The following is a 12231-nucleotide window of genomic DNA, read 5'->3' as shown; positions in this document are numbered from 1 at the left end:
ATAAAGTCAAAATTTGAAATTAACCAGAAGGTGCTTATTGCAACAGAACAAAACCCTAGCATTGTGTCAGGCTCAAACAAAATCAACTAGCAAATAATATTACCAATACAAACAGCTTATATTTCTTTTACAGCAATTGGAATCCTATGTTACATCAAAACTGCAAAGAGTGAAGAATGTCAGAACTGTAAAGAGTTCATCAACAACTCCTTCAGTTCACTAAAATCCAAAAACACTCCAGATTCTTTTCTACCAGGGTATCTTTTTTACTCCAGGTTCCTCAAAGCTTATAGTGAAGTATTCCCTGACTGAGAATTAATAAGCAGCTGTCTACCAGCAATGGAAGTGTATTATTTTTGTGTATTCATTGATCTGTGGAACAAAGCAAGCTGTTACTTCTATTGAGAAATTTGTCAGTCCTAGTATTCATAAACTGGCCCAAAATAATAATTTGGAGAGATAGAAGTATTTCCTATAGAATAAGCTCCTACAGAATTTGCTCTGTAGGAGCTCAAAGACTCAACAGTTTTATCAGGGTTACTCTGCTGCAGTAAGAAACAGGTATTAACAGTACACTGACCATAGCAAGGTCTTCAAAAACAGAGAAAGTTTTGACAGGGTCAACTGCAAAGAAATTAGTGGCTGTGAATCTGTTTGCTGTGTGGATCAATATGGCTTTTTATTTTGAGCACTTTGAGAACTAAAAATCAACACATAAATATTCTTACCTCCTTGATTATCTTAATTAAAATGGCAGTTCCTTATATTTACCTTTTTTGCCCTGTTTAATAATGACTGAACTATTTATGCTATAAGGAATTACAACTCCCATATAGTTTTTGGTAGTAGGGTTATTGCAATAAAAAAGTGAAGCACTCCACATAACCTGGCGTATTTCAGCTCAGCATGGAAGAACTGCAGTTATTTGCTGTTTGAGGACAAGGAACCTACATTCATTGCAGAATGAAGGCAATTTCTCAGTGACACTGACAGATGTGCCAAAGAGTCTATACAAAGTCTATGTGTACCAAGAACAAGAGTCTATATGAATTATACATGTAAGCACAAGAAGGGAAACATCATCCTCTTACTGTTTGTACACGTCCTGAACAAGGGCACAGACTTCACTGGCCACAGCATTGCTGGAAGCTCATCGGTTTTGCAAACTGAGATAAGCTCCATGCTTTCCAAGTACTGGTTAGAGGAAATATTATGCATAACTGTACTGGTCTAATGCATTCAAGGATGGTAGGGAGTCATGTGTGAAAAGCTGTGCTCCTTTACTGCTCAAGCTTTTTCAGCCTTTTGTTTCTCTTGCTTGATTTCACTTCAAAGAAAAACAGGAAGCCATATAAAAGAAATAATTCAGCTATGGAAAACACGGAACTGACTATTTTTAAGATTCAGCTGAAGCCAAAACAGTTTAGAAGTGCTCTGTTCTGTGATACTGTCTTTTACCTGCAGTTAGCAGAATCGATTTCATTCAAAGATGTAATGTACACTCAGTACCAGTGATCCTTTCAAGAAATGCAAGGTATCAGGAAAATCTGAGACAGGTCACAAAAGCTTTGTGCATTTAATATAGTTCTGCACACCGTGATAAACAGGTATTCAGCAAAAAATGTACACAGTATGTACACATAAATAGCATTACTGGGTTTTTTATACACTTATTATGCTGGGGCAATGTAATGGAGATAATGCATCTCCCATAGATATTCTCAACTCCTCTTCATGCTTTATTATAAAATTCAGTCATTACTCCATTTCTGAGACAGATTTTAAGCTACAAAAGTCATGTCACTACATTAACTGTGACCAGTGTATATCAGTCTTTGTTTCCTAGACTTCTCATTGGATGTTCCTACCCCCAAAACAAGAAATGAAATACATTTAGTGATGTTTTTGGTGTATTGCAAGTATTTAATTTTTTTCTTTGTTTTCTGATTTAATTACCCCAATCATTCCATTGACCAAGCTACAAAATTTTACATATCTTTCTCTCGCAACTTTTTAACGTATTTTCTTTTTATTACAGTTATTATTTTTATTATAGTTATCTCTATTTATGTTTACAATCAGTATTTTTAAATGCATCTTTAACCTGAAACATAGCTGAAAGTCTGAAACACTACTGAAAAAGCTTAAAAAACCAAACCAGTGCTAAATATTTATGTACAAGCTGATTTAGACATCATAATGCAGCATACTGGGTTCTCAGGGTAAACAGAACAGAGGTTAACAAGTCTGCAGTATTATTTCACTCATCTTTCTTCAATAAAATTTCTTGACTCAAATAGGCTGTTACAAATAGGAAAAACAGGCAAGGAGAGTAAAAGGCAGATTATTTGGAATGAATGGAAATGGATGCTTTTTTGAATATGGCAAATGGAACAACAAGCTTGAAAAACATTTATGTTTCAAAATAAGCTTTTATCTGTAAAAGTCTATATACATGTATCTATACAAGTGTATCACTAAGCAAACCACATTTAGCAGGAATATTACCACCAAAGACAGTAAGGCATTTTTGACTGTTCATTAAAACAGTACAAGCACTCCCAATACAATAACCAATTTTATTTTTAAAAAGCAAGATCACATCAGAAAACATTTAAATATACATCTGAAATTCTAAATGAACCTTATAATAATGAAAGCACCTCCAAACCATTTCCACTGGTAAGAAACAGTGAAACTGGTTACTTTAAAATTCTCAAATACACTGGATTTTTTTTGTGTAAGAAAAAATAGATGCCTTCTCTGAAACTTCTGTGGAAGATTAAAAAGAAGTTTCTAGAAAATCAGTTTTACTGAGAAGTGGAAAAGGGTGTAGTTTTTTGTTGAGAAGTTCTCTAGCAAGGTTCAACTTAGAACTTTAGCAAGCTCAGATGAGAGTGAGAACATTCATCTGCTCTTCTGAAAAAGAGTCAGCTGTCACTGGTAATTTCAGGCATTCTCCTCAAGAAAAATATCAAATGAACCTTAGCTTAGAAATGTCTGTGTCCTTGACAAATTCCCTTGGGAAAAAGAGCAGAACTGCAAATGTGGGGAGTTTTGCATTGTCATTGTCTCTCTGAATTCACTCTTCAATACATAAGTGAAAAGAGAAGTACTGAAGACTTGTCTCAGGAAAAAATTGTTAGTAGTAGCAATGAAAACCCAAGCAGGATCTCTTTTGGGATGTGACCACACTTAATTTACTTATCTGCTACTCTCTGCTGGTATGGATCACCTAAACTGCAGGTATGTCTCTTTTAACTGTTTTCTTGAAAGTGTTTTGAGGGGTAATCCATGATTTATTTGGAAAAATCGAGAACTGGGCAATGAACTACTTGCTAGGTACTTGAATTCTTTCTGAGGGAAAGGAACAGTGGAAAGCCGTGTCATTCTTTCTTGTAGCCAATCTGTCACAATGAATATCTGAAATTTTCCATGAGTATGCAGAGATTACATTTTGCTTGAGTTGTGCAGCCAAGAGTGATTTTACTGCCTTTTCTGAAAGCACCAAAGCCAGGAACCCAAGATTCTATTTCCCAACAATATTCGTATTTGTAATGCACAGCAAAACTATCAATATACACATCAAATAAGAAAGTATCACAACTTAAGTAAGCCATCCCAATACTCTTGCAAGGTGAGCATTCCAACAGTTGGATCACTAGTACATAGTTAAAACATGGAAGCTCCTTTTCCTTTCTGTACCTAACTGACCTAGGAATTCTGCAGCCTACTTCTCTACCAGTTCTTTAACAACATATGTAAGACAATGGAAAAAGCTTAACAGTGTTTAAAATTCAAATTTCTTCCCATATAGAAAAGTTGTTATTTCTTCAGTCAAGTTCATAACACACGGTCAGAGTCACATTCTAGAGGTAAGTTTTCTACCAGCTTTATAGGAAAGAGAAGTTTTTTGCTTACCTCACTATTGAAGGAATTCTCCTCAACTTTCTCAGTTTCTGCCTCTGCCAGAGGGTTTTTCAGGGTCTGCAAGAACAAGGCAGCTTTCCTTTTGCGTTCTGCTTGTAGCTGCTTCTCCTTTGATTCTTTGGAGGCCTGTGCAAGCTTCTCCCTTGCTGCAGCTGCTAGTCTATCCTCTAGCTTCTGCTTTGCTAAGAAAGACAATTAAGCATTAAGTTTAGAGTGAGTCATGCTTGGGCAACTCAGGCTTCCTTAAAACAAGCACCCATCCCATCAAAAACAAGCAAACAGGCCCTCCAGCCACTTGCAAGCCTTTCCAATATAGCCATTCAATGACATGATAAGAACATCAGCTTGAAATTAAGAAATTTCAAGCATCTTAACTAATAGGTACATCATTTGCTTAATGTAAAGCAGATGTAAAGCAGTGCAGGTGAAGTAAAAACTTTTAACTTAAAATTACAAGAAAATCCAATCCTGATTATTCAGGATACTTGTCCTTTTCTATTTATAAAAGCTACCTAAAGAAAGTATCTCCATAAATTCAGCAGCTTTTTCTTTTTCATCTTAACGTGATCCAAACTCTCCAGTTTGCTCTTTCCACTGATGTGGTCTTCACAGTTTGCAGCCCTATTCAAATATAGGTTAACATGTTTCTAGAAAGAGCTGCTCCAGGAATTTTCAGAAACTGTTTCATCATTGCTACAAACAGCAGATTTTTGTTGTGCGTGACTACATGAAGAGAATAAGCCAATTAAATTACCTATGCACCTAACAGCTACTTTGTGTAAAGTTTTTATCTTACACTTTCATTGTTGTGTTCTGTATATGTACAAAGCAACTAGATTGTTTGTTCACAGGTTTTTCAACACAGATTTTTCTAAGTATGTTTTACACTTCATTTTTATTATCGTACAAAATACTCCATATTTGTTTTAGATATGTAATGCTACAGCACACTTTGTGCTATTACAGTTTACAAAGCAACTGCTACTTAGAAGCAAAAAAACACCATTTTGAAAATGAAAAACTAAATACCTGTAGCATACTCATAGTTGTGAGAATTACTGAGTTTTTAAGCTGGTAAATACTGACAGAACATCCACTTTAGTAAGCGCACTCTGCTGTGAAACAGCCTTGGGGAGGAATGGGTGAAACTGGATTTTAAAACATCATTTCATTCAAATTCACACAGCATGCCCTTTTGCCCTAATGCACATTAACACAGTAACAGGAAAAACCCATACAAAGATTTAATGGCATTGCATTATAAGAGCAACAAAACACCAACAAAGCTATATGAGTCTATATGGAAGCACTATATAAATGAAAAATAGCTTGTAGCAATTCACTGTTCAGTGAAGAAAATTGCGAATAGGTATGTCTCTGCTGGGCTTTGTTAATGCAATCTGTAAACTAAGCAGTCAGTGCTTTACTAGAAGGCTGTAATGAAAAACCAAAATAAAATTCAGAAAGAACAGGCATTAGGACAAAGCATTCAACTACCCCTGTGTGCTATAAGTTTGATTTTGTCTGAGCAACCAATGAAGATTTCATTCTTAAACATAAGGAGGAAATTGTGGGAACAGAATTCTGATTCTTATTAACACGACAAAGAAAATATTCAAAACACCTGAGATGTCACACATGGCAGTTTCATAGTTTGTGTGAAGGACTCAACCCATTTTGTTTTCAGTGCTGCATGGAATACCTTGTTTAGCTTCCAACTCCTCCTGTGTAAGTTGAGGCTTTTTCTCTTCAGGAGCAGTACAAGGAGCAGTAATTGCTAGAGTATGGTTTGATGCACTGTTAGCGCTCTCTTGGCCTTCCTTTCCCTCCTCTTCCTCCTCATCACTGTCATCATCTAATTTAACACGGTTTTTTTCCAAAGGAAGAAGGTCATTTTCTTTGGCCTTGATTGCAAAGCTTATTGGAGCAAAGGATGCTGTGAATGAATGGGTAAGATTTCACACATCATCAGACTACAGTAGAAGGCAGATTCAATTTTCTGACTTTACCCATTACTCCTGCAGACTACACCACAAAAAACCTCATCATCCTATTATGATAATTATTTTGGTGAAAAGAACAACATAATCCTTTTTTTCCTCTTTCTGTGTTTTTAAACAAACATTGGAAACTCCATTTGCTGTGTAAAGATTGGAAAAAAAATACAGCATTAATCTCCAACCCATTTATTCAAAATGACACTTCTAACAAAAAAGAATGGAAGAATAGAATTTCTCACTACCTAGTACCATATGGTCTGCTGCAATACTTATGTTCCTCAAGATGACTTTCGCATATATGTCCTATGAGACTGCAATTAGGGAAACTTAAACAATGTAATTAAATTACATACCACGGCTTATAAAAGATAAGCTTTGATTCTGGTAATCCTGGGTTAAGGAAATATGCTCAGAAACAAAGAACTCCAGAATTCCAAGAGAAGAAGTAACAGTGATTTCTTACTTTTTCATTGGATAGAACAAATCCTAAAATGGGATTTTATTTCCTCAAAGGCAGAAGAAAAATCTAGTATGGATGTTATGTCTGTCTTGGAGGCAAATATTGCATTTAGGTTATAATAAAGTGAGACTTGTACCATATTAAAGGAGACAAAAATAAGTTTATAGGAATCAGATTGCCACGAAATGACTCATTGGTTATATTCCATTATGTAAATTTGAGCAGATTACTACTACTAAAGTATGGGCTCCAGTTTGCCACTTACTAATAGCAGAACAACAGAAACAGTACACATTTATTGGTGTACATTGCAGCTCTTAATAAGGCATCTTTGAAGGCTGGGAAGATTGCTCCTTCCCCAGGGAAGCTACTCAGGCTGCTCCAAGAAGAAACTGCAGAGTCTGGACAGTCAAACAGCCATAGCAAAGAGCCCAGTGTTTGATGGTTGTGGAGGAAATGGGATTGCAGTGAGAAGCAGGAAGAGAGAATACCAAGGAACCACAGGGAGTAGATAAAATTATCAGTAATTAAGTAAGCCACTAAGATGGCATGAAGGAAGTTTCCATCCATGGAAGCCCAGTTAAAGAGTGTTGTTTCTATTGTTTTGGTTTTTTATTTCAGTGGCTTTCAGTTCTAGTTAAAAGATGCACATTTTTAGGTGTTACTGAAAATAAGAATTTTTAACATATCTTCTCCTGACAGGACAATAAATCAGCTCCCAGCTATAAACAATAACTTCTCCAACTCAAGACAGTAATAGTGTGCTAGCTGGCTCTGAATGGCTGCCAGAGAGATCTTCCCATTCTGTCCCTCTGCTGCCATGACTGCAAGAGTAAAAATATTTCATTTAGAAATGAAAGGGGCCTTTTCTTCCAGCATAACTAATGTCCAACATAGGAAGAATAAGCAGCAAGCCTAGAGTACTTCCTCCACATGCATCCTTTCAAATAAGGCCACTGCTTTTCTTCAGAATGAATGATTTTGCTCTAGCAGAAAACTTCTGTCAAGTTGAAAATTACAAAAAAAATATTTTACTGGCATCACAGATGAAAGCCTTCAACTTTGCATAAAACTGAAGTAAAACAATTTATTGTGTCAGACTGTAAATACCTGATAATCTGATAAGAAAGAAGTATGAAAGCAATCAAATTACTTATTGCAGACATTTTTTGATGCCTTCAGTGAAAATGTATTTTTCACATAATGAAACTCTTTTCCTTACTTTCCACTGCCTTATTTTCTTTCTTTATGTTATCAAATATTTTCATGCTGAATAAATCATGTTACCATACCTTTCACCAGTTTACCATCACTGACAGCTTTAGGAGGAGGAACATCCTTTTTAATTCCTGAAACTCCCTTAGCACTTGGCTCAGATGCATTTTCAGGTGCATGTTCATCTGCGAATTGAGTCTCCCTCGGTGTATCATTGGCAGTGTCTGCTGGAACATCTTCAGAAGAAGATACTCCCTTTTCAAAATAAATTAGCAGAATTACTAACAGGATACTTATGAAATCATTAACACAATGTCTGTGGAGCAGCAATTTTGTCAGCCATTTGAAAAATCACATTATCAGCTAATCACACAACAGCTGATTTTGTATCACTCAGCGCTCATGACCATAATTCTGCCTCATGTAAACCCAGAGGTTGTAAAACCTACAGACCTACAGTAAGAATATGTTATTTTACAGCAAAGAAAATGTTCTTCAGCTGATACACTTTTTCCAAAAACTCCTTTAAAATTAGATCCTAAAAGCATGTACTTCCTTTTTATATTTATTTGGGTTTTGATTTCCAGGGTCCCAAACCAAATCCATAAAGTCAACTCCAAGGGAGAGGGTGAAAGCTTATGACACTTTTTTCTCATGTACAACTGCATATAAATTTTTCACAGAATCAGGTTTCACAGGAATAGTGTGTGATTTGTTCCAACATTCTGCTGAAGAACACTAGGCCTAGCAATGTTTTTTGTTGCAACAGATGTGCTGAGATTTTCAAGGAAGTAAAGAATTACTGGTTCTACCATTACATGACTGAATCACTCAGCATGATCTCTGAACTCATAGCAAAAAAAATTCAAGAAGGATATTACAGAACATTCAAAGTATTTACACCGTGAGTTGTGTGATAACATTAAGTAATTTAACATAGTCAACTAAGAGTTTGGTTGCTCTGGATGTTGTTAAGCATAGAAAAAAAAATAAAACTAAGGCATTTAACAGATCTTGCCTGCAGCCATTCCCTGACCAACAGAATTGATTTCTGGAAGTTCTCGAAGGGGAAAAGCACAGTGAAATCAAGCACTTCATCCTGTATTTACTCTAGTCAGTAGTACAGTTTCTTATTAATTTTAATGGCCAAAAGGAAAAGCATCAGTTGCATTAGTTGCCTACACATAGACATGTATTACTAGAGCATAAAGATAATATAAAAATCATTATTTTAAGAAACTGAAGAGAATGGCATTATCTGCCAAGCCATGCAGTATGAAAATATGCATTGCTACGCATGACCTCAAGGGACTTAAACTGGTTCCAGATCCTTTTTAAGCTGTACTCATTTGAACACTTAAAATTAATCCTTTATTATTATGCTTTGGTTAGTGTACAATTTCCCCCCAACTATATGTTAACAACTCATTAATTATGTAAGTATTATGAATTCAACCCATTGGTTTGCAAATAACACTTTCTAGAACAACAGTCAGCATTGTGGCACAGGACAATTTTGATTGTAATTTATCAGCTGAATAAGGTCGTATTTACCACAGTTTATCTTTATAAATAGTGTTTCAAAAACATTTTTTCACTATTAAAACAAAACATCAGACACAAGTGTTCCAAACAGCAACCATTATTGAATTTCTTCATTTTCCACAAAGCAATTCCGAGGAGTTTACCCACAGGCCTACCTTCTTCAGTTTAAGGCTCCCCAATCTAAGCCTTGAGATGACAAATGACATAGGGCCTAAAAAAAAAATAGCTCTTTCCCATGAAAAGTTAACATCAGATAATGTAGTTCTGATACTATTTGCAATTTTCTTTTCAGTAAGAGAACAATCTAACATGAGAATAGTTAAAAACATGGATGCCAAGTCTGGCTACCACCTTCTAATAACATGGACTAGAAGAAGCAAAGCAAGTAGGAAACTGCTGTGAGATTCTGAAGCTCCAGTATTGTTGCAGTCATGACTGGACTCAAACAAAACCTCCCTCAGAAAAAGGCATGTCAGAAAGCTCCTCCAGCCTTTGTGCTACTGCTGTACAAAGGACGAGGCATATGGGAAGGTATGGGTGTTTTTCAGACAGCAGAACACTAATCACAATCTTACAAAGCTCTAAACCTACACAAAGCATATTTTCCCTTGTACAGAAAGCCAGAAGATTTTCAGGTTGTCATTTTATATTACAGCCACAGTGGAGTGGCATATAGTGAAAAGAAAGAATTAAATATCACACCATCTCACAGATCCTTACTTTAATGCTGTACAAAACTACAAAACAAAAAAAAACATTCATATCCTTTGCTGATCAATTTCTTCCTAATTCAGTGTTCCACTTTTAAAATGTCTCATGGTAACACAACTGGTAAACCCTTTTCTCACATTTACTGCACTTTTAATAGAAGTATATATAAAAATATATGTACCTGGCAGTTGTCACCACTCTCTTTTTGAAGGAAGAACTGTTTTTTAAATTCATAATATGCATTATACTGGTGCCATGGTTGCAGGAATTCAAACCTGTTGAAAGAAAATTGAGCATGTGAAGATGCACATGAACATAGCTAATACTAACGATCCCTTATCATCTAATCTTCTCTAGCAAATGGAATGTTATTTGATGTTTGGAAGCACTCTTACTTATGCCTAAACTTCAGAGGATACTAATTCAGAGCATGCTTACTAGAGACATTTTTGACAGGTTAGTTGTTTTGATAATTAGAGCCATAATGTTTTTCCATTGCCATTAAATAGGTCCCTAAATTTCAAATATACAAAAAAAACCCAAACTACAGTACTTCTCTTCTGAAAACCTGTATATCCTGTAATTTAGTATCTTAAAAAATTAAAACCTTGACTTTTGAAATGGTAGCTTAAATAACATTTTCTCTTACCTGAGATCATTCTTGGCACGAACACTAGTTTCAAATTTTACCCCATTCCTAGCAACATACTCAGCTAGCTTGTCAATGACAGGTTGGATATCTGGAGGTGGAGGTATAATGGCAACCACTGGAGCAATTGTGCTGAAAACATTAAGAGTAAATGGTTTTTAAAAATAGAACATAAAAGCATTTCAGATTCTTGCTTTAACAAAAAAAAACCAAAAAAACCAAACAAACCTAAAGAACCCCCCCGCAAAACAAAAAACACAATACAAACAAAACCCCAAACCAATAAAAAAAAAACAGTAACAAAAATCCAACAACCCCAAAACCAAACAAACAATACAGAGAGGTTTGTTCTCTGTGTTCATAGCTTGATTCAATAATAGAACCCTTACTAAACAGTCCGTATTGAAGTGCAGGAACAAGACTCCCCCAATCAACAAGGCAATCTATCTGTCTGAGGTACCTTGTAGATGCTGTGGTGGAACTCAAGCCACTGGCACTGTCAGCTGTGTCTGGGGGAGGCGGGGGTGTGGTACCAGGAGGGGGAGGAACCGTGGCTACCCCTGTAGTGCTGGACACAGTCACCCCGGCGGGCAGGGCGTTGTAGTAGGCAGCAACATCAATTCCTGGAGGTGGAGGCGCCAGGCAATAGGTTCCATCAGGGAGCATGTAGTAGCTGTAATACATGGCTGCCACAGTTGCTACAAAGACACATTTAACAACAAATTTCTAATTAGAAGAAAACCACCCAACACAATACATTATTATATCAATACAAACACACTGAGAATCCAGATTCACACAACACACTAGGAAATCTGGCATCTTATTTCTTGTGAAAAAAAAAAAAAAAAACAACTTAAAAAAAACCCCAAAGCAAAAAAGGAAAGGCTCATATTAACAGATTTAGGATGAGTAAGAAATATGTAGATTAAAGGACAGAACGGAAATGTACTGAAGGTCATAGATGTGAATAAAGAAGTGAACTAGAGCAGGCACATTTAAAAAGGAGCTAGTATGAAATCATACTTCCTAATCTAATTTATGTCTGGAAATTTAACTCTCTTAAAACGATGTTTTCATTAAGAAAGAAATGTGCATGTATTCAAAATTAGCATTAACAGATGAAACCACTAGAATCACTATATACATATTAAACCCCTATATTACTATATATAGACACACACCTACGTAAACCTCAAAAAGTAGGCAGGTTTTGCAAATCAACAGCAATACAATGAACCATGCATTAGAACATATGTTCCACACTAAAGGCTTCTCTGATTCTAAATATTCCTTGAGAGTGCAAAGTCTTATTACGTATTTCTATCATCCTTTAAGGACAGTTATTTTATAATGTTCTAATTAGCTTAGTAGATTTCCAAGAAGTATCCACAATATAAGTGCAAGTGTTTTCTGCAGAAAAACTATGTATAAACAGAAAATATTAATGTAAAATATCTCAAATTGATTACAGTAAGAGTTTGCATTTCTGGAAGCAAGGTTTAATCAATGCACTAAATTTCAATGAATTATTCTCTTAAAAGTTTCATAAACATTTCCATGTGGCGGTATTTACTTTCTTCAAATAATAAATTGTCTGTAATGAGAAAAAAATAAAGTTCTGTCAAGTTTTAAAAGCAGGGAGAGGAGTTGCAAACTGACCTTGTTTTAGTACTAAATTACAATCTCCCAGTTTCTATCACATATATTCAGTTTCAAGC

General features: G+C 35.5%; 1 protein-coding gene across 5 annotated transcripts in view; it reads right to left on the bottom strand.

Annotated features, from left to right (window-relative positions):
* Window positions 1-12231, bottom strand: part of SFSWAP (splicing factor SWAP) — a 37344-nt gene that overhangs the window by 14601 nt on the left and 10512 nt on the right. For all 5 annotated transcript variants that reach the window (XM_021543956.3, XM_077787285.1, XM_021543955.3 and 2 more), the window contains exons 8-13: window positions 10971-11208; window positions 10511-10642; window positions 10043-10136; window positions 7683-7860; window positions 5633-5866; window positions 3922-4112 (exon numbers count right to left, since the gene is read on the bottom strand). In XM_021543956.3, the coding sequence (XP_021399631.1) occupies window positions 3922-4112; window positions 5633-5866; window positions 7683-7860; window positions 10043-10136; window positions 10511-10642; window positions 10971-11208 (1067 nt within the window). The remainder of the gene's footprint in view (window positions 1-3921; window positions 4113-5632; window positions 5867-7682; window positions 7861-10042; window positions 10137-10510; window positions 10643-10970; window positions 11209-12231) is intronic.

The sequence above is a fragment of the Lonchura striata genome, chromosome 18 (assembly GCF_046129695.1).
Source record: "Lonchura striata isolate bLonStr1 chromosome 18, bLonStr1.mat, whole genome shotgun sequence".
In the NCBI taxonomy this organism is placed as follows: Eukaryota; Metazoa; Chordata; class Aves; order Passeriformes; family Estrildidae; genus Lonchura; species Lonchura striata.
This window is presented reverse-complemented; position numbering and strand designations above follow the sequence as displayed.